The 20,199-nt window shown below is 47.6% G+C and overlaps 1 protein-coding gene across 1 annotated transcript in view; it reads left to right on the forward strand.

Moving 5' to 3' along the window:
• Window positions 1-20,199, forward strand: part of LOC121444123 (nuclear protein localization protein 4 homolog) — a 48,485-nt gene that overhangs the window by 15,533 nt on the left and 12,753 nt on the right. The window contains exons 5-12 of the mRNA XM_041645906.1: window positions 465-513; window positions 1,204-1,298; window positions 3,320-3,443; window positions 5,498-5,677; window positions 7,222-7,308; window positions 9,113-9,184; window positions 9,873-9,999; window positions 14,730-14,890. Coding sequence (XP_041501840.1) covers window positions 465-513; window positions 1,204-1,298; window positions 3,320-3,443; window positions 5,498-5,677; window positions 7,222-7,308; window positions 9,113-9,184; window positions 9,873-9,999; window positions 14,730-14,890 — 895 coding nt within the window. The remainder of the gene's footprint in view (window positions 1-464; window positions 514-1,203; window positions 1,299-3,319; window positions 3,444-5,497; window positions 5,678-7,221; window positions 7,309-9,112; window positions 9,185-9,872; window positions 10,000-14,729; window positions 14,891-20,199) is intronic.

The raw sequence follows: 20,199 nt of genomic DNA on the forward strand, positions 1-20,199 counted from the left end.
CAGGACCTTTGGAAGAACAGGCAGTGCTCTTAACTGCTGAGCCATTTCTCCAGCCCCGCTTTGAGTCTTCTTGATGCCTCCTGTAGTTTTCTTCTGATACATATCAGAATAAATAATAGATAATGCAATGGAAACATCTGTATTTGTAGGGAAGCACTTACCAAAGTGTGATATACGTTTTAAATATCAAAAATATTGGGAAGTTGGGCTGGAGAGATGGCTCAGAGGTTAAGAGCATTGCCTGTTCTTCCAAAGGTCCTGAGTTCAATTCCCAGCAACCACATGGTGGCTCACAACCATCTGTAATGAGGTCTGGTGCCCTCTTCTGGCCTGCAGCCATACACACAGACAGAATATTGTATACATAATAAATAAATAAATATTTAAAAAAAAAATATTGGGAAGTAGCAACAGAAAATAACCTTTGTGTCCCTGTGCCTTTTTTTACCCTGTGCACGCTCCAGATGTCGCCATGGCCCCTTGGGGAAGTGTGTGCATTGTGTCCCACTGGAGGTAAGTCTGTACAGGGAGCTTTTGGCTGGGCAGTGTGGTTGGCTGCTGAAAGAGCTGGCTCAGCACTTTCTAGTCCCTAAACTTGGGTGTTGTGGCTCTTAAAAGAATTTTTCTATTTATCGTCTTTAGGCCTTGTATTCCCAGCAGTACAGTGGCACAGAGAATCTGAGACTTATTTATGGGAGTGACCTTCTAGGGGATTGAGTGGCCGAGGCGTTGTGTGCTGATGAAGAGCGTGTGCGGTTGTCCTAGACGATTATTCTCTGACACATGGCTGGGCTCTCGCTTCCTGCTTGTCATGGCTCTGATTGACTGTGTCTGAGTCCTATGTCTCCTGTTGATTTATTTGTCTGTTTCTGTGTGTGTGTGTGTGTGTGTGTGTGTGTGTGTGAGAGAGAGAGAGAGAGAGAGAGAGAGAAAGAGAGAGAGAGGATTGACTCAGTGCTATGCTACTAAGTTGTATCCTCAGGCCTTTTGTGACTTACAAAATTTTCTTAGAGCTGTAGTTTTTAATAGGAGTGCATTTTATTTTGAAAATGTAACTCATGCAGAGAAAAGCTTGATTGTGACCGTGAACCAGTGAATACCTAGCTTTGCCTCCCTCTCTGTCTGATCCCCTGCACAGTAAGATTGAAGTCTCATGTACCCTGGCAGACCCATGACCACTCATTTCCTGTATATTGTTGATAGCCATTTGATGAGGACTATCTGAACCACTTGGAGCCTCCTGTGAAGCACATGTCCTTCCATGCCTACATCCGGAAGCTGACTGGAGGGGCTGACAAGTAAGTACTCTATCCTGGCCCTAGCATCCAGACTCTGATGCATGTCTGATGGTTCTGTGTAGTCTCTGGGCGTGGGGATGCAGAAGAGAAGGAGGGCAGTGCACAGAGCAGTTGTCTTGAATATTGTCTGTCCATAGTGCGCAGGAAAGGAGACAGACTCACAGCTGATGGTAGGTGTGGAGTTACCTGGTGAACCTCCGTGTCTCACCACCTCTGCGCCACCCCGTGAGGATCTCAGTTCACCAACCTTAGCCCTGCTTGCTCTTTCCCCAGGGCTCTCCTGTTAGTCAAGTTCACTTTTACAGCTGGGATGGGGCTGAAGCCACAACTTCAGGGTTGCATTCTGGTACCACAGGGCTCCAGTTAGCATACTTGGTCCGGTGGGTGGTGTAAGCAGCCTCCTCTTTGCCCAAATTCTGGTGGCCAGGAAGGTGAACTAAGACTGGTGTTTGTTTGATTTTCTGTAGGCTTTGCTATGAGTCTTAAACTTGAGATCCTCTTGCCTCGGCATCCTGAGTGCTGGGATTGCAGATGTATACTGTCTCTCCAGGCTGCATTTGTTTTCTTTTTAACCTGTGTGGAATGTTTGTCTGTGTAGCTCCTTTTGTGTGCACCTGACCAGAGAGTAACAGACCTGCTGGTAGCTTTGTATTTCCTGTCACTGATAAGAAGAGATGGCACTGGGTCCAAGTCAAGGTGCTGACATCCAAAATTACTTTTTAATTTTATTTATTTTGGTTTTTTTTGAGCTAGAGTTTCTCTGTAGCCCTGGCTGTCTTAGAACTTAACTCTGTAGACCAGGATGTCTCCAAACTCAGAAATCCTCCTGCCTCTTGAGTGCTGGGATGACTGTTTAAAATGTTAGACTGGGAATGGAGAGATGGCTCAGCAGTTAGAGCACTGGCTGCTCTTCCAGGGGACCTGGGTTCAATTTCCACCTCCCACAGGGCAGCTCACAGCTCTCTGTAACTCTAGTTCCAGGGGACCCAACACCAGTGGACGTAAAATAAAAATAAATAAATTAAAAAACAAAGCAAAAAACCTTCAAAAAATAAAAAAGGTTAGACTAGGAGCAAATCATCACCAAAGATGCATGCTTGACTGTCAGTGTGGAGTTGTGGGTTCTCTGGTTTTTGCACACTTGACTGTCAGGGGAGCTGTGGGTTCTCTGGTCTTTGAAGCAGTCTGGGTCAAGGAAGGACTCGTGTGGGGACACGGCTGCTTTGTACAGCTTAGGAGCAGAGGTTTTACCTTTTGTGCTCAGATGCTGGTTCATCCTGGGCTTGTGAGAAAGCATTTAGTACCAGGCGAGGTAACCACGTCCCCCCTCCCCCCCCTTCTTTCTTTTGATTTTTCGAGACAGGGTTTCTTTGTAGCTTTGGAGCCTGTCCTGGAACTAGCTCTTGTAGACCAGGCTGATCTTGAACTCACAGAGATCCTCCTGCCTCTGCCTCCTGAGTGCTGGGATTAAAGCTGTGCACCACCACTGCCTGGGTGCAATTTTTATTTATGAAACAGATGTCACATTTTACAATTTAAATATGTATAATTTTTTTGGGTCCGTTATGTCTTAATAAAGCTGGGGGAGAAAATGGAGATTGGTGAGATATGACAAGGTAAAGGAACTTCCTGCCAAGCCTGGCCTAGGTTCTAAATTCCATCCCTGACCAGGCCCCACATGGTGGAAGGAGAGAACTAACAGTTGCAAGTGACCTGACCTCCACATGAATGCACACACACACTAAATATATATAATGTAATAAACAACTTGTATAAAGCAACAAAGTGAAATTAATGGAGCATTCTGTGATTGAGAAAACCAACATCACTTAGCAGAAATCCCCTAGGTCCGTGGTAGGTAGGTCCACTATTTCCTCACTGATGAGCTGCAGAAGGTAGATGACAGGGATTCAGCAGTATTCTCACTGTCTGGTGGTGGAAGCGTCTCACAGAACCTTCTAGTCTCTGCCTTGGAACCCACTGTTGTCATGTGTAACTCGGTCTCTTGTCTTCTCCCTCAGGGGGAAGTTTGTTGCCCTGGAGAACATCAGCTGCAAGATTAAGTCAGGTTGTGAGGGACACCTCCCATGGCCCAATGGTATCTGCACCAAATGCCAGCCTAGTGCCATCACGCTGAACAGACAGGTGAGGCTGCCCGTAGTGTTGGTGACAAGTGGACACTTCCTTTGTGTGTTCCGTCCCTCCGTCCATTTATATTTTTAATTATATGTTTTTTTGTTCTGTTGTGGTTTTTTTTTTTTGCTTGTTTGTTTTTGAGACAGGGTTTCTCTGCGTAGCAGTGGCTGTCCTGGAACTCAGAGATCTACCTGCCTCTTCCTCCCAAGTGCTGGGATTAAAGGTGTGTGCTACCACACCTGGCATTAGTTGCATGTGCTTTGTGTGTCTGTGTAAGGTGTGTGCCGGTACCTGAATGGGGTGGAAGAGGATATTAGATCCCCTGGAATTAAAGTTACAGGGAGTCTTAAGCCTCCTGACGTGGTTGCTAGGAACTGAACTTGGATCCCCTGGGCAGCAAGTGCTTTTAACCGCTGAGTCATCTCTCTAGCTCCTCTGGTGTTTTTAGATCTGCCTTTCTGTGGCAGCCATAAATGAAAGATAAGTTTCTAGTGCTTGCAGGTGTGGGGTTTAGAGTTTTGATTCCATTTGGTTAGCTTGTGCAGAGAAGGGATTTTTCTTTAAAAGGCATTTAAAAATATTTATTATTTTTATTTTATATATATTTGCCTGCATGTATGTACGTATTGTGTGTGCATGCGGCCAGAAGAGGAACTGGATTTATGGGTAGTTACAAGTAACTGAGCACTGTGAAGAGAACTCTGGTCCTCTGATGGAGAAGCTGGTGCTCTGAAGCACTGAGCCATCTCTTCAGGCCCTTCCTCATTTTAAATTTATTTTAGTTATTTTGTTGTTTATTTTGGGACGTGGGATTTTTCTTGGAGATTTTCAGACGCTCAGCGGTTGTGACTTTGCCTTTAAAAACGTGTTACATGGGAGGTGGCAGTACAGCTTCAGAGATCTGCTCAGGCTGTTGGTTGATAAAATCCTCCTTCCCCTGTTCCCCTGATCTCTAAAGAACAAAGCAGTTTGCCTACCTGCCCTCCCTTCCCTTCTTTCTTTTCCCTTCCCTTCACTTTCCTTCTCTTCTCTTCCCTTCTCTCTCTCTCTCTCTCTCTCTCTCCTCCCTCCCTCTTTCCTCCCTCCCTCTCTCCTCCCTCCCTCTTTCCCTTCCTTCCCATGTTTTAGAAGCAGTCTCCAACTGTTTCCTTTAGTCCACATTGGCCTCAGACTCACTGTGTCTAGTCAGAGTAGGCTCTTAGATTTGGGATTTGTCTGTTGTTTGCAGGGTCTTAAACCCCAGTGCACATGCTAGGCAAGTCAATGATCTACCCCGACCACATCCTTGAGCTACATTTCAAGCCTGTTTACCTTGTTGAAAGAACTAAATAAAGCTGGGTCAAAGCTGAAATGAAAACAAACGTGTCTTGGGCTATGGCTTAGAGATTTAGAACACTTACTGCTCTTGCAGAAGTCCCAGGATTGTTCCTAGCACACACATGATATCTCACATCTGTAACTACAGTCCCAGACCTACAAGGACACCATGCATGCGGGTGGCACATAGACATGCATATAAGCAAAACACCCAAATACATAAAAAACAAAACAATCTTTTTATTTATTTGTTTATTATGAATGCAATATTCTGTCTGCGTGTATGCCTGAAGGCCAGAAGAGGGCACCAGACCTCAGTACAGATGGTTGTGAGCCATCATGTGGTTGCTGGGAATTGAACTCAGGACCTTTGGAAGAGCAGGCAGTGCTCTTAACCTCTGAGCCATCTCTCCAGTCCACAAAACTAAATCTTAAAAAAAAAAAAAACAGCGGGGCGATGGTGGCGCACGCCTTTAATCCCAGCACTCGGGAGGCAGAGGCAGATGGATCTCTGTGAGTTCGAGACCAGCCTGGTCTACAGAGCTAGTTCCAGGACTGGCTCCAAAGCCACAGAGAAACCCTGTCTCGAAAAACTAAAAAAAAAAAAAAACAAACAAACAAACAATAAATAAACAAACAAACAAACAAAAACTAACATTTTCACTAGTTTTTTTTTTTTTCTTGAAAAAAATCATATTGTTTCTGGTAGAATGTTTCACTTAAGCCCGCGTTTGTTAATTCTGCAGAAATACAGACATGTGGACAACATCATGTTTGAGAACCACACTGTGGCTGACCGCTTCCTTGACTTCTGGAGAAAGACAGGCAATCAGCATTTCGGGTATTTATATGGACGGTACACAGAGCACAAGGACATTCCCCTTGGCATCAGGGCTGAAGTGGCTGCGATTTATGAGCCGCCTCAGGTACATGGGTGCAGGACCGGCGGTGCGTGACGGGGCGGGTTGTTTCCGAGGTGCTGAAGTGCCTTCCAGATCCTCTTCCTTGTTTTTGCTATCTCTTGCTGTACACTCTGGGGCATGCACACATTATACATACATGCACATGAAATTATTGAAGAATAAGATCACAGCCGGGCGGTGGTGGCGCACGCCTTTAATCCCAGCACTCGGGAGGCAGAGGCAGGCGGATCTTTGTGAGTTCGAGACCAGCCTGGTCTACAAGAGCTAGTTCCAGGACAGGCACCAAAACCACAGAGAAACCCTGTCTCGAAAAACTTAAAAAAAAAAAAGAATAAGATCACAGCCTTGCTAGGTGGTGACACACACTTTTAATCCCAGCATTCGGGAGGCAGAGTACAGAGCGAGTCCAAGGACAGACTCCAAAGCTACAGAGAAACTCTGTCTTGAAAAACAAAAACAAATGAAACAAACAAAAAGACCACAGCCTTATTTCACATAGCTCGTTAGGTAGACTTGCCTCGCAGTCCCAAGTCCCAGGTCCGTCCCACACTTTATAATCTGTGTTTGGTGGCACATGCCTGTAACCCCGACATTAGAGATGAAGGCAGGAGGATCAGAACTGTAAGCTCATCCTAAGCTGCACAGCAAGTCAAAATCACAGAGATCTGCCTGCCTCTCCCTCCTGAGTTCTGGGGCTAAGGGTGTGTGCCACCACCACCTGGCTGCCCCTTTGCCTTCTAGGTCCCTGTAACATAGCCATAAGGTTCTGGTTTAGAGTGATACTCCTGCCCTGGGCTTGGTAAGCTCTGTTCCTTTCAGGAAATGACATCTGTTACCGCTTAAAAATTCTCTTCCTCTAATTCTTGTTTTTGTTTCCAAACAGCGCTTCTATGTGTAGCTCTGGCTGTCTTGGAATTTACTCTGTAGACCAGGATGGCCTGGAACTCAAATTCTTCTTGCCTCTGCCTCCTGAGTGCTGAGATTAAAGGTGTGGGCCACCAGCACCTGATTTCCTCTAAGTTTCTTAGGTTTATTTTGTGTATACACAGTGGAGGTCAGAAGACAACTTTGGGATTTAGTTTTCTCTCCCCACCAGGCCATCAGACTTGGCAGCTCTCGGCTTGTTGAGCCATCCGTCTAGGTGACACATGCTCCAGCCACGGCCAGAGCCCATCAGATGCTCCAGCTGAGTAGCTGGGTATCCCAATTTGGGGTGTACGTTTATTTTCTTGGTTCTGTAGCCAAGACACTGAGTCAGAGGGACAGTGCACCGAAGCGGTTCTGGGATGTCTGCCACCTTGCTGTGGCAGTCTGCCTTCCAGCCAGGCTGTGTAGAACAGAATTACCTGTCCACGGGAGTTCTGAAAGCAGCTCCATTCCCCAAGTGAAGGTTTCCTGTAGGCACATAGCAGACCAGCCTTCCTTAGGGCCCATCTATGTTTGTAGCTGCAGATCTTCAGCAGGGGGAGCTGGTGGGTGGAGGTGGAAGTTGTAGAGGCACCGCCCATCCATTCTGTCTTCTGTTTTCTAACTATGCTGCCTCATAGATTGGTACACAGAACAGCCTGGAGCTTCTAGAAGATCCGAAAGCTGAGGTGGTTGATGAGATTGCTGCCAAACTTGGCCTGAGGAAGGTATGAGGCCTCTGCCAGCCAGGCGACCTTGGGGAAACCTGGGCTCCATGCTGGGGGGAATCCACAGGTGGAATGGCTTAGTCTGGTGTGGGACCAAACCGCTAGCTGACAACGTAGGCTAAACCCTTTGAACCCTCGTTTGTGTTCATTAGTGCAAATTGCTTTGATGGTTCTGGCGTAGAGTGAGGTGAGCATTCTCTGGCACACAAAGGTGAGCTTTATGGCGCGTGTGTGTGAGTCCTGACTCCCCTCTCCCCAGCTCTGCTGGCTGAGGGCCTGCTGCCTAGAGCAAGACTCTTAACTATGAGCCCACATAAAAGGTAGTCACCGTACCCGAGGACAGTTACCACATTGTACACTGTAGGTGTACTCACTGCTCATGTGGCTTGCTTCACTTTCTGTCCTAGGTTCCTGGTACCCTTCCTGCATCAGCGTTGATCTCCTGTGTCTAATGTAGGTCCCCAAACCCGAAGTTTTCATGGGTCCTGCGTCAGTTGGTAGATAGGAGGAAAGAGTCCTTCCAGTCCATGCCTTGATGAGGGTCTAGGGATAAGGTTATGCTTTTTGTTTTTAAGACACATTCTTGTTTTGTAGCTTGCACTGATCTCAAACTTAAATCCTCCCCCCTGCCTCAGACTCCCACTGTGAAGATTATAGATGTATGCTACCATCCCTGGCTTGTTAGTATTTACAGACTCACCCTGTGGAAGTCCAGTTCAGTATTAGTAGTCGTGCAAGTGTTGCCCTTTACTTGGACAGGGAGGAATGAGCTATGTGTATTGGTTCGTCTTACCTCTCTGAGAGGGCAGGAAACCTAGGCACGTGACTGAGGGAGTCACACCAGAGTTTTCCCTCCTGAGTCAGCACCTCATTGTCAGGTCGTGGTGTGGTGCAAATTCTGGAGAGAAACTGGGCCACACTTGTGTTTCATAACAACATAATAAAAAGTCTGAAGCTACTTAAGTTACTATCAAAATCCAAGTCCCTCGGCTCGCTCTTGCCTTAGCCTGTTTTGGACTGTGCTCATTAAATGGACCTCAGGACTTGCTTTCTCTGGCACCATCCTTTTTGGTTTGTGCTCATCTGAGCACTGTTAAAACAGCAGTGATCCATAGGGTACCAGTCTGCTGGAGAGGGTGGTGGCCATCTGTCGGTTTTCCCAAGGATGCAGGTGGATGCTTTGCTTGTCCTCTGGCTCCAGTCTGACAGGCTCTCAGCTCTCAGTGCCTTCTGACTCTGGAGGCCAAGGGCGGCCTAGGTGATAGAGCATGCAGACAGTGTTTCAGTGGGGCATTGAGGCTGCATAGTACCTGGGTTCTAGGATTGGCCCCAGTGATGCAGCTTTAGGCCTTGTGCCCTCAGCCCTCTCTCTGTTGTGGTATTCCTTTCATCCTAGGTGACTCTCTCCACAGAGTCTGTTTCTTCCTCGTTCAGGACCTACCCCAGGACACCTTGCTGCTTGCTTCTTGTCTGTCTTCCTTTTCGGAGCTTAAACTCCTTCTTGGTGCATCCTGTTGGTCTCAGTCTCAGTCACAAGATGTTCTGACTTCTAACAAAGTGTGGGCTTGAGTGGTCCTGAGCAGAGCCTGTTTGCAATGGATGAATGTTTGCCATGGCAGCACCAGAGGAAGGTGAGAGGAAGGTGCCAGTTTCTCCCTGGCAGCAGAGTCAAGGAACTGTGCTCTCAGCTTTACCTGGCTCAGGAGCCAGAAGGGTTGTCTGAAGGGCACTGCTTTTATGCTCCCTGGACAGAAGCCGTCTGTTGTATGGAGATACTCAAAAGATGCTTTCCTTTTCCATTAAGGTTGGATGGATATTCACGGACCTTGTCTCAGAAGATACCCGAAAGGGTACAGTCCGATACAGTCGGAATAAGGTGAGATGGAGACAGGAATGTTGCTTGGCCCAAGACCTCATTAAGGTAGAGCTGACTTGGATCTTTCCGTCTCTGCACAGCTTGCCAGTAACTTTGAAGACACTCTTCCTAGTTGAGGCTCAGCCTGTTGATTCTGCTCCACAGAGCAGATCCCACTCACCTGCCCTTGCAGCTTTGTGGGAGTGGGTTACCCCAGGCTTTTTAATATGAGTCCCCAATGGCTGGGAATCACAGCTGTTTGTCTCAGTGTTTTGCCTCAGGTATTTTTGAGATGCTGTAGCTTAGCTCTTTATTTTTTTTAAGACAACGATCTCAGTATGTAGCATTGGCTAGCCTGCAACTCACTGTATAGACTAAGCTGGCCTCAAACTCAAGAGGTTCACGACCTCCCTTTGCTTCCCAAGTGCTGGCATTAGAAGCGCTCTTATTTTTTTTATTTAATTTTAACGTGATTGATTTATTGTGCCTGTGTGCACACATGTGTCATGAAGTCAGGGGACAGCTTGTAGTTGTTTCTCTCCTTTCACCGTGGGGGCCTTGGGATCGAACTCAGGTCAGTCAGTCGTGTTAGCAAGCATCTTTACCTGCTTTTATCTTGCTGGCCCAGCTCTCAGTATTTTCTGCAGAAGAAATGGAAGCTTGTTTTGACACATGCTGTGAATTTGATATGCCGCCTCTCTTGGCTTAGGACACCTATTTCCTGAGTTCAGAAGAATGCATCACTGCAGGAGACTTTCAAAACAAGCACCCCAACATTTGCCGGCTCTCTCCTGATGGGCATTTTGGATCCAAGTTTGTTACTGCAGTGGCCACAGGTATAAATGGGACAGAGTAATGCCATAGGTACTACTGCCCACTAATGTTTGTTCTTCTTTGCAGCAGCTTTTCATCATTAACTTGGTTATAATCAGCTTCTTAGTGAACCTTTGGGAGCATAGATTCCTCCTTTTGTTTTACAATAAAAATTCTGAGTTAGCGTCATCCATGAGACGGGGGCCAAGTCAGAACTTCTCCACGGCTATCTTCAGGTCTAATGTTCTCATCACAAGTCTAGGGTAACTCTTGCTTTTGGATGTGTGCCCCTTTTCAGCAGCTAGAAGTGACTGTGCCAGAGGAGACTTCTGCTGTCCTGACTCACTGCACTTGATATTGTGAATGGGGCTGCCATTATAACAATTTCCACAAGTGTTAAATAATACATGTCTTACACATTATAACTATATAATAGGTTGTAATCTATACAAACATGTACCAGACCTTTGATTATATCCCTACAGAAAAGTCAGGCATAGGGCCATAGAATTGAAAGGTTTAGGGATTTGGAAATTGAGAACCAAACTGTAAGCATGTGATCCACTTAGCTAGATTTTAAAGTAAGCACGGATTCTGACTGTGAAGGTCTCATTTCCCTGAGGAACCAGCAGTCCTCTTGTCTAGGTGACCTACTTTCTGGTTCTTACAGTGTCCTTCCCAGTTCACACAGCCTGCATTCAGGGGCCTCGTTCAGACTGCTGTTTCTTAGAATGCCCCTACCAGTTCACACTGCCTGAGCACAGGGACCTAGATCAGGTCTCTGCTGCCTTTAGATTACTGGTTGAAGAGACTGTCACCTTGCCAGGATTTTTAAGCTTTACTAAATGCTAGCAAGCTTGTCTTTCCTATGGCCTGTGTAGATTTTTTGTTTTTGAGTGAACTCCTGAGTGAGATACGGTGGCGGCTTTGCTGTTATGTCGATACAGAGGCATGTTAATTACCGCACATATGGGCTGGTGACATAGTTTTCTAAATTGTTGCTATAGTTGAGTGCTGAAGGGAGTGAGTGGAGGTGTTGGCTAGGATTAAGAACACCAGAAAGTCCTTTCTTGTGGGTTGGTAAGGCAGAGGGCGCTAACAAGAATGGCAGGTGTGAGGGTGCTGTATGGTCTGGATACACACAAGGCTGAGCAAGAGATCCGCCGTAGCTCCATCCTGATCGCCAGGGGGATGGATGGCCTCCTGAGATGCTTCATGCTTTATCTTGCTCAAGCTGAGCCGTGTGCCCCTCAGTAGGTATTGCAGTTGTGTGCGTATGTTTTCTTAGTGGTTTGTAAAGCAACATAGGGGTTGCCTACATGAACGTGTAGGGGCGGAGACATGGGTTAGTCCTTACTGTTTGTGAAACCTCTGTATCTGGTAGGATGCCTAGCAATTTCAACATCCCACAGAAGCGAGCAGTGCCCTGCATTGAGACAGCCAGAAACACCTTCAGAGAATCCATCCAGCACTGCCACTATCACTGAGAATGGCTGTTCTGGGCGCCTGTGGGCGTCCATAGTAATTCATCTTCTTAAATTACTGTCTCTATGGGGAATTGGTCCCATGGGCCAAAGGAACTGGCACATTTTTAGATTGTTAAGTAGCTTACATCTTGGAGACTGGTTACTTTCAGTTACTGAGTCACATTACTTGTTGAGAGTTTGGGAATCAGATCATCTATGACCTTCTCTTAAGGGACCTGGAGCTGTGCAGTGATGATGTAATGACTGGCCTTATCTGTAGAAGGTCTGTGCTCAGCCTGCTTTTCTGATGTCATCCTCCAGATGGGGCATTGACTGAAGAAGAGCTGCGCAGGGCTGCAGACCTTGTCCAGGGCCTGAGCCATCACGGCTTCTTAACTCAAAGGGAAGTGTACTCTTTCCCCGTGTTAGGGTCTTTGGCCAACAACAAGTAGGGACCCTGGAGAGGTACTGAGAAATACCTGCTGCAGTCCCATCTCCTTGTCGGAGAGGATGCTGGGAGCTACATCCTGGGAGTTGGTTGTCAAGGACCGGCCTCAACAAAAACACTTATTACTAGGGTAGGGGCATGGGAATTTTAGAAATATAGCAAATATGAAGATGCCTAAAAATAGTAAGACAGAAAACATAGTATTGGGAGGGCATTCCAGTGACTGAAATCATGAAATTCGCCCACATTTATTTTTCCACAGCTTTTATACCCAACATAAAGGGTGTGGGGGGGAGTAACAAAAGACTTTATTAACATGATACAAAGGATAGCTCACACAGTCAATCACATTATCACTCTGAGACATGTAGTCATAACATTCTGTAGTCTAGGTAGCAGAGATGCTCCAGATCATGTATCCTGAAGACCGCCCCTCCCCAGGTGAAAAGAAGGAGCAGAAGTATGTTTGCATATCCTGACCACCTGTCCGGATGGCATGGACCTATCTTAATGTTATAAGAACCAAGCAATCACAACCTGAGTTGGGACGGGCAACTATGCCTGTCAGTCTCCAAATTCTCTGACCCTCAGACAAGGTGGAAATGGGCCTGCATTTCTCGGCCTCCACAGTTAGTGCCTCTTGTACTGGGCTGGTCTTCTGCAAGCTGAGCTCAGGTACCTTCTGGGTACCAAGGCATAGCCCCTTGCCTTTGCCCATGGGTTTTCCTGACTCCCTGTGATTTTTGCACAGCTTTTCTGGCTTGTCTGTGTATAGTGGTTTTGCTCAAGTGAATGCCACATTCCATGTGAGGTTTTCATCGTTGGCTGTCGTGTGTGTTTCTTCTCCACTTGAGAAAGGAGTGTGTGTGTAGTTCAGGTTACCAATATCACTCCCCCACCCCTCCCCCTCTTTTCTGATGCTAGAGATTGAACTCAGGGCCTCATACTTGCTGGATCTACTGAGCTATATATATCCTGAGCTCTCTTTGGAGGGTAGGGTGGGGAGGGGAGGATCTCATGTGGTCCAGGCTAGCCTTAAACTAGCTGGAATTAGAAACACGCATCGCCACGCCTGGTTTCTGATGCTTATTTTATACATACTACTTTCCATTCTCTTCACACAAGACTTTTCTTTCCCTCATGACCTGTCACATTTGAATGACTGATCTGAAAACCAGCCCCAATTTGCAGTACCAGAGCAAGTAGTTGGACCTATATGACTTCTCTTGCGTTCCCCCATCCCCGGTTCTCTGCATTCGAAGCCTTTTGTCTGCCATGAGACATGCTACACAGCTGGGCCTGGCCGTGCTGATGACGTGGAATGGGCTCGTTAGGGCCGCAGAGCAAGTGCCAGGCTCCGATCAGCACTTTGAGCTGCAGTTGGCCTTCTGCATGTAATGATGGATCGCTCAGCTCAGGGGCTGCCTTGCCTTCGGTTCCACTCTTTTCGATTGTTTCTCAGGTGCAGTACAGATGCATCTGAAACCCAGAGGGTCTGACTCTCGTCTCTGATTTGTAACTGTTTTCAAGCTGAACCAGAGGTAGAGTTTTAACATCTCCATCGCTCAGAAAGAACAATGGACACTGGAGTTATCTGGTGTGTAGCCCTGATTCGTGGAGGACACCTACCCAGGCTACGCTTGTTCTGCCCTCACCCTCCTAATGTCAGGCTCTCTCTGAAATAGCCATTTATACCCTCTTTGTCCTTAATATTTTCATAAAACCATATTCACATTTTTTTTTATAAATTACAATGTAACAGATACATAAATTTGTTAATTTGTATTTATTTTCTGTGTGTACCTTTTGTGTTTGTGGACAGACGTGTCATAGCTTGTGTGCTGTGGAATGCATGCCGAGGCGGGAGACCCCTTGCAGGAGCCATTTCTTCTGTATTGTGTGGGTTTAAAGATCAAATTCGAGCAGACGATAGGCACCCTTACTCGCTGTCTCTCCAGCGCCCCCAGTGTTAAGTCTTTGTGGCTGGTGCTCGGGAAGAGGGATGTATACAGAGCAGTATTTGTGTCATGAGTGAGCGGGACTGTAGAAACTGGGGTGCCCATCATTATCCCATATCATAGTGGGAGATCCTGGGCACTGACTTGTAAGACCATGTAGAGTTCTGTAATCTGATTGCTGCATATATGATCTGTGTGCTAGGATCAGTTTTCTCTTTTTATTATTTAGAGAGAATGTAGGGGTGGGGTTGGAGTACCTATGCATATAGGAGTGGAAGTCCCTTCTCTTTTCCTCGGTGGGTTGTAGGTCTCAAAAACTCAGGCCAGTCTTCAGGCTTCTGTGGCTGAGGTGTTTTTGTTTGTTTGTTTTGTTGTCTTGGAGTCTAAGCTGACCTTAAACTTGCTGTGTAGCAGAGGATGACCCTGAATTTCTGATCCTCCTGCCTCTACCTCCCCAGGGCTAGGATTCACCACTATGCCTGGTTTATCCCAGAGATTGAACATAGGGCTTCCTGTATGTAAGACAAGAACTGTGCAACCCAGCCCCATACAGTTTCTGTTTTGTTACCTCCACACCTGTACTTCCAGCCTCCTTGCCTCCAAATCTCACTCCGGCGCTAAGGCTGGTGCGATGCGGGACAGTGTCTGTCTTTATACTCTGATGTTCCAAACTGAAAGTCTGTGTGCTGTACGGGCAGGAAACGCCCCACAGCTCTGGACTCTGAAAACAGGCTGTGGAGGAGTGAGCCTCGTGCCCCAGACATCCTTCAGACCTCCCAGCAGAGTCTTGACTGATTGCTTCCTACCAGCTGGAGGATAGGTGTCATGAAATGCTACTGATTACCCTTGGTAGATTCTCTTAGAAGGTTTTTCTCTTACAGGTGGTCCGGACAACCAGGTTCACTTTGAAGGGTACCAGGTATCCAATCAGTGCATGGCACTGGTCCGAGATGAGTGTCTTCTACCTTGTAAGGATGCCCCTGAGCTCGGCTATGCCAAGGAGTCCAGCAGTGAGCAGTATGTTCCTGATGTGTTTTATAAGGTAAAAAATACGTGAGAACAAAAAATATTGAATATCTATAGGTTAATGTGAATCTGTCTTGGACTCTTGTGATCTTGTTATACTTAGGAGTGACACCTGTGTCAGCGTTGTGTCTGGAGCCTGGCTCATGGGTCAAAGCTTCTGTCATATTCTGGAGCTTATTGTTGCTTACGCAGATTTTGGTGGCATTGCATGGCATAGTCAGAAAAGGAATCATATGTGTTTGGTTTGGTCATGTTACACCAAATCTTACTGTTGCAGCCCACTTCTGCTTTGTAAAGATGAGAGGCATTTGACCATTGTTGGAATTCTGGCTGCTACAGCTACTCAGTCTTGTGTTGTAGAGTTTCCAAGTGGAAGGACAAATGACAGTAGGAAGGAAACACCAAGTCCGAAGCTAACAAACGTCCAGCAGACACTGACTAAGGCGCCCTCTTAATGCAGGCAGCTGGAGGTCCAACCAAAGTCCTTTATCTGTGCAGAGTCGTATCTTCCTTGAGTGAGGTGTCCAAGTACCCACAGCAGTAACAGACACCAGCTGGGGAAGTCGATGAACTTGAGTCTTCCCTTCCCACTGCAGGCACCCTGGTACCGTGGGGTGGACATCAGGAAGCTCAGGAAGTGGCTGACTTCTCACCCTTAAGGGTTTTTACTCTTGGGCTGTTTGTTGTTTTCTTCTCCCTGTCACAGAGTTGGGGGGAGCACCAAACACACCCTCAGACAAGAAAGCCTTAAAAAATACTTTGAGACAACATGCTCGGATCTGAAGTGGGATGAGGGCAACCTCACTCACAAAACCAGCTTTGCAGTGAGCTCAACTTTCCCAGCGTAGTGCACCTCATGGCTGACAAGACAAGGTTGTTTCTGTTGTCCTTGTCTGGAGTAGCTTGGTTGACTTTCTCTTTTACTCGTGGTTCCTGTGGTTCCTATGTCCAGTCATAATGTTGCTGTGCTCTCTGGGACAACTCTCAACCTTTCCTGCTCACAGGGATGGCTTCTCACTGTCACAGCCCCTGCCTTGTTTGTTTGTTTTAGATCTCTGTATTTTATTTTGTTTGCGGGGGGAGCAGAGTCTTACGGTATAACTTGTCAGTATGTAGACCTGACAGGCCTCAAACCTATGTAGATGTGGTTACCTCTCCTGAGGGTTGGAGTCACGAGGTGTACACCACCACACCTAGCAGTATTTATATTTCTTAAGTATGGATATTGTCTGCAAGTATGACGGTACTGCATGCATGCCTGCTACCCATAGAGGCCATCAGAGGCTGTTGTGTTCCCTGGAACACTCGAGTCACAGATGGTCGTTAGCGCTGTGTGGGTGCTGCAGACTGAACCTGGCCTTCAGGCCAATCAGCCAGTGTGCATAACGGCTCACACCAGCTTTTTTTTTTTTTTTTTCCGATTTAGTTAGCTGGGCAGTGGTGGCTCACATCTTTAATCCCAGTACTCGGGGGGACAGAGGCAGGTGAATTTTAGGACAGCCAAAGCCACACAAAGAAACCCTGTCTCAAAACAAACAAAGGGTAAAATTTTATCGACAGTGTTGCTATGGCACGGGCAGCTCTTTGGGTGTCTTGTGTAGACTGTCCACTGAGGTTTACTTTCTCCGTTCTTGTTTGGTTTTGTGTGGTGGCTGATGTTTCCCAAACAATGTCAAATGACTGTGTCCACCCCTGTCTGCCTGCTTTCTTTTTTTCTTTTGTTGAGGGAAGGGGTGGGAACAGGGTCTCACTATGTCGCTGGCCCCTAATTTATAGTCCTGCTGTGTGCGCCTTCTGTGTACAGGCTTTATGAGCATGAGACAACAGACCCAGCTTTTGTCTTGCTTTTGGTTTTGTTTTGTTTGATACAGGGTCTTTCTATGGAGACCTGGCCGTCCTGGAAGTCACTATGTAGACCAGGCTGGCCTCAACTCACAATAGATCTATCTGCCTGCCTCTGCCTTCCAGAGTCAAAGGTGTGCACCACCATGCCCGCGTTTGCCTTGATTTTCATCTTACAGGTCGGGCTTTCAGATTTCATCCTTAGCTATGAGTCTGGTAAAGGTGTTGGGTTTTTATTTTTAAAGTAAAACCGGATAGGAAACCTTTCTTTGTTTTTCTCTCTTTCACCAGATCCCTTTGTTTGTCTGGTCTGTGTCAGTGAAAGCATGCAGGAGTGCAGTGCACGTGTGTAGCTCCTCGGGATTGAGACACCATTCGTCATGTGTTTACTTAAAAGCAGGAAAGAGCCAAGACACGTAAAGCGGGCAGAGGAGGCGTATTGTCTGTGTAGACAGAAAGTTATCCCCCAAGGATCCCAGCACTGAAGGGTGCAAGGTCTGCCTGCACTGCACACGAGGACCACTGGCAAATGCCTGAGCATAGTTACTGTGGGCCCTTGGTTTCTGCAGAAAAACGGGAAGAAGACGTGTAGTGATAACTTTTTAAAAAGATTTATTTTAATTTTTTTGTGTGTGTTTGCCTGCATGTATGAATGTGTACTTCATTTGTATAGTGCCCATGGGTCTACATTGCATCCCATATAGCAAGTTAGAGGCAGTTTTGAACACCATGTGGGCGCTGGAAGCTGAACTGAGTCCTCTGCAAGAACAGCAAGGGCTGTCAGCTACCGAGCTGTCTCTCTAACCCAGTGACAACTTTTGCTTTTAGATTCTTTTTTTTTTTTTTCAAGACAGGGTTTCTCCGTAGCTTTTGGTTCCTGTCCTGGAACTAGCTCTTGTAGACCAGGCTGGTCTCGAACTCACAGAGATCCACCTGTCTCTGCCTCCCGAGTGCTGGGATGAAAGTCGTGCGCCACCACCGCCCGGCTAGATTCTTTTTAATTTAAAGAAAGAAAAGAATTGTCGTTAGAATAAACGAGCACCTCTATTAACTGGTGAGGAAATCCGAATATCAGTTCAGATTTTGCAACTGTTACATGGACTTCTTCAAGTTGCTTGTCTGGGGATACCTGGGCACCCTAGCGCTGTGAGACTTTTGTGATAGAGAACCATGACTTTGAACTGGTGGAGGATGCATGATTAATAAAAACCAAAGACAGAATTGGGGTTCAACCTGAAGGTCAGAAAAGCAAAGCAGTCAGCCACTGGCTCTTCCCTCTTCCTCAGTCTGAAATGTCAAACCTGCCTCCATGGATCTCAGAATGAGGCTGACTGAGAGCTGTCTGCTCCCGTTTTATGATGCTCTCTAGGGCTGGGATCAGAGGTGTGTCATCCCTGCCTGGTCTGTGAGGCTGGCCAGCGGGGCTGCGATAACTAGAGTACAGAGGAGTGGCACACGGGTGGGGCTGTGATAGACAGCGGTGTCTGGGGAGGACTCTTCCAGCCCCGCAGTAGCCTGATTCTCACCTGGAGCACAATGAGCAGAGACAGAGAGGGCTACACGCAGTGAGTGGTATGGCCACTGAGAGGCTGACTAGAGCTGGGTGCTGGTTGCTCACACCTTTAATCCCAGCACTTGGGAGGGAGAGGCAGGCAGATCTCTGAGTTCGAGGCCAGCCTGGTGTGCAGAGCGAGTTCCAGGATAGGCTCCATAGCTACTGGGAAACCCTGTCTCGGGGGCGGGGGCAGCAAAAAGAAGAAGGTTGGCTGGGGGATTCAGTGCCTGGTGTGTAGAAAGATCCCACACTGGGAGTGGGCCAAGGAGCAATCTGAATCTGTCAGGGCCTTGTGGTTTAGATTTCCTGGGTCTCAGTACACAGTGAGAGGAGAGACAGAGTAGGAAGTCCTGAGACTTTCAGACCAGGCGTCAAGGGCACTGTGTCGTCCTGGTGGGACCACTGCCGTGGATATTGCTTAAGAGAATGAAGGTTTAAAACCAGGCATTAGAGTCACGGTGTTGTTGTTCAGTGGCCTAGACAGCATGGTAGGAAAGAATGTTGAAAACTGGGCCTCTGTTCAAGGACATAAAAGGGGAGAGAGGGAAAGGGAGACAGAAGTCAAGCCTAGGGAGAGCTGAGGTGTCTGGGAAGCTTGAGGGAGGTCTGCGCTGTGTTTAGTGCCAGTAGACTGAGGAGCAGATTGCTCTCAGGAGCCTGCGGTTGGCTGGAGCTCTGCTTCAGGGGCAGAGCAGAGGTGACCACATGAAAAGTGGGAGTTTTGTCTGAGTCCGGCTGAAACTGGTCGTGGAGGGGTGGAGTCCTGGGTGGTGGGTGGGCAGCAAAGCAATCAGCACTGAGTGGAGAGCAGAGCAGAGTAAGGGGTGAGGCTGGCCACAGAGAGGGGAGCGTCAGGCCTGGAGATGGTGGAGATGCGTGCACCTCTAATCTGCACAGCTGCACAGGGTGTATGAAGGTGAGAGAGGAGCAGGCACAGGATGGGGCATTTTCATTAATACTACACATCTGCTTACACAAACCAGGAATTACAGACTTAGAGGAAATCCGCACACAGCTCCCATCACAGGCTCCTTAGTCGCCCTGGCCCCATCCCTCACACCCACAGCCATGACTGCAGTGGATTGACATCCGGGAGGCTGCCTTCTTCTCCACCTCGACACTGTTTGCTGAGCACCTTCATCAGTAGGTCATACCTGGCAGAGTTGGGTGCTGTTCCTGCCCATGGTGGGGCAGGCAGACAGGCACCCCAGAGTTAAGACGCCAAGCAGGTCCACCTCTCCAGGATGACTCTTGCATCTGGAGGGTCATCTTGTCATTGTGGTGGATGGTGGACTTGGCAGGCCACAGAAAGTGGTATGGAAGGTGGGTTTTAGGCCATTCCTATTAGATGTCATTTAGAAGAGGCTTTGGCAGTCAAGTATCAGATTCCAGGGACCTTAATGAGAAGAGGCAGCTGAGCAGAGGGGTGGGACCAGGCCTGTGCCTGGGCACACGCTGCACTGGATAGGGCTAGCCAGTGGGGTTGAGGAAGAGGTCTCCGTTCCGTCCACTGTGGAGTTGTGGGCTCGGTAGATGCTGCAGGTTTAGAGGCATTGCGGAGACAGTGAAGAGCGGGAACAAGCCAGCTTCTCCGTGAGCAGGGGTTTGCTGGAACAGTGTGCTAGGTCTGTTTATGAGGACGGTGAGACCAGGCACCAACATTTGCATTTTTGAAAATAGGATATTTCTTTGTATCCTGATCAGCCTCCTGAATTACAGGTGTGTTCTCCCATGCCCAGCTGACGTTGATGTCTGGAGCTGCACTGGGCTGGCATGGTATCCCCAGGCAGTTCAGTGAGGTTGGAAAACTCAGGCAAGAGATAGGGGCTGATAATGGGAAGCTTGGGTTTGTCTGCACAGAAGGTGCAGATTGCAGTTCCAGAAGAGTGCAAGAAGCTGAGATTGCAGAGGAGCCAGAGGGGAGCGGT

The sequence above is a fragment of the Microtus oregoni genome, unplaced genomic scaffold (genome assembly GCF_018167655.1).
Source record: "Microtus oregoni isolate MIOR12 unplaced genomic scaffold, Mior012 000117F_ref0000505, whole genome shotgun sequence".
In the NCBI taxonomy this organism is placed as follows: Eukaryota; Metazoa; Chordata; class Mammalia; order Rodentia; family Cricetidae; genus Microtus; species Microtus oregoni.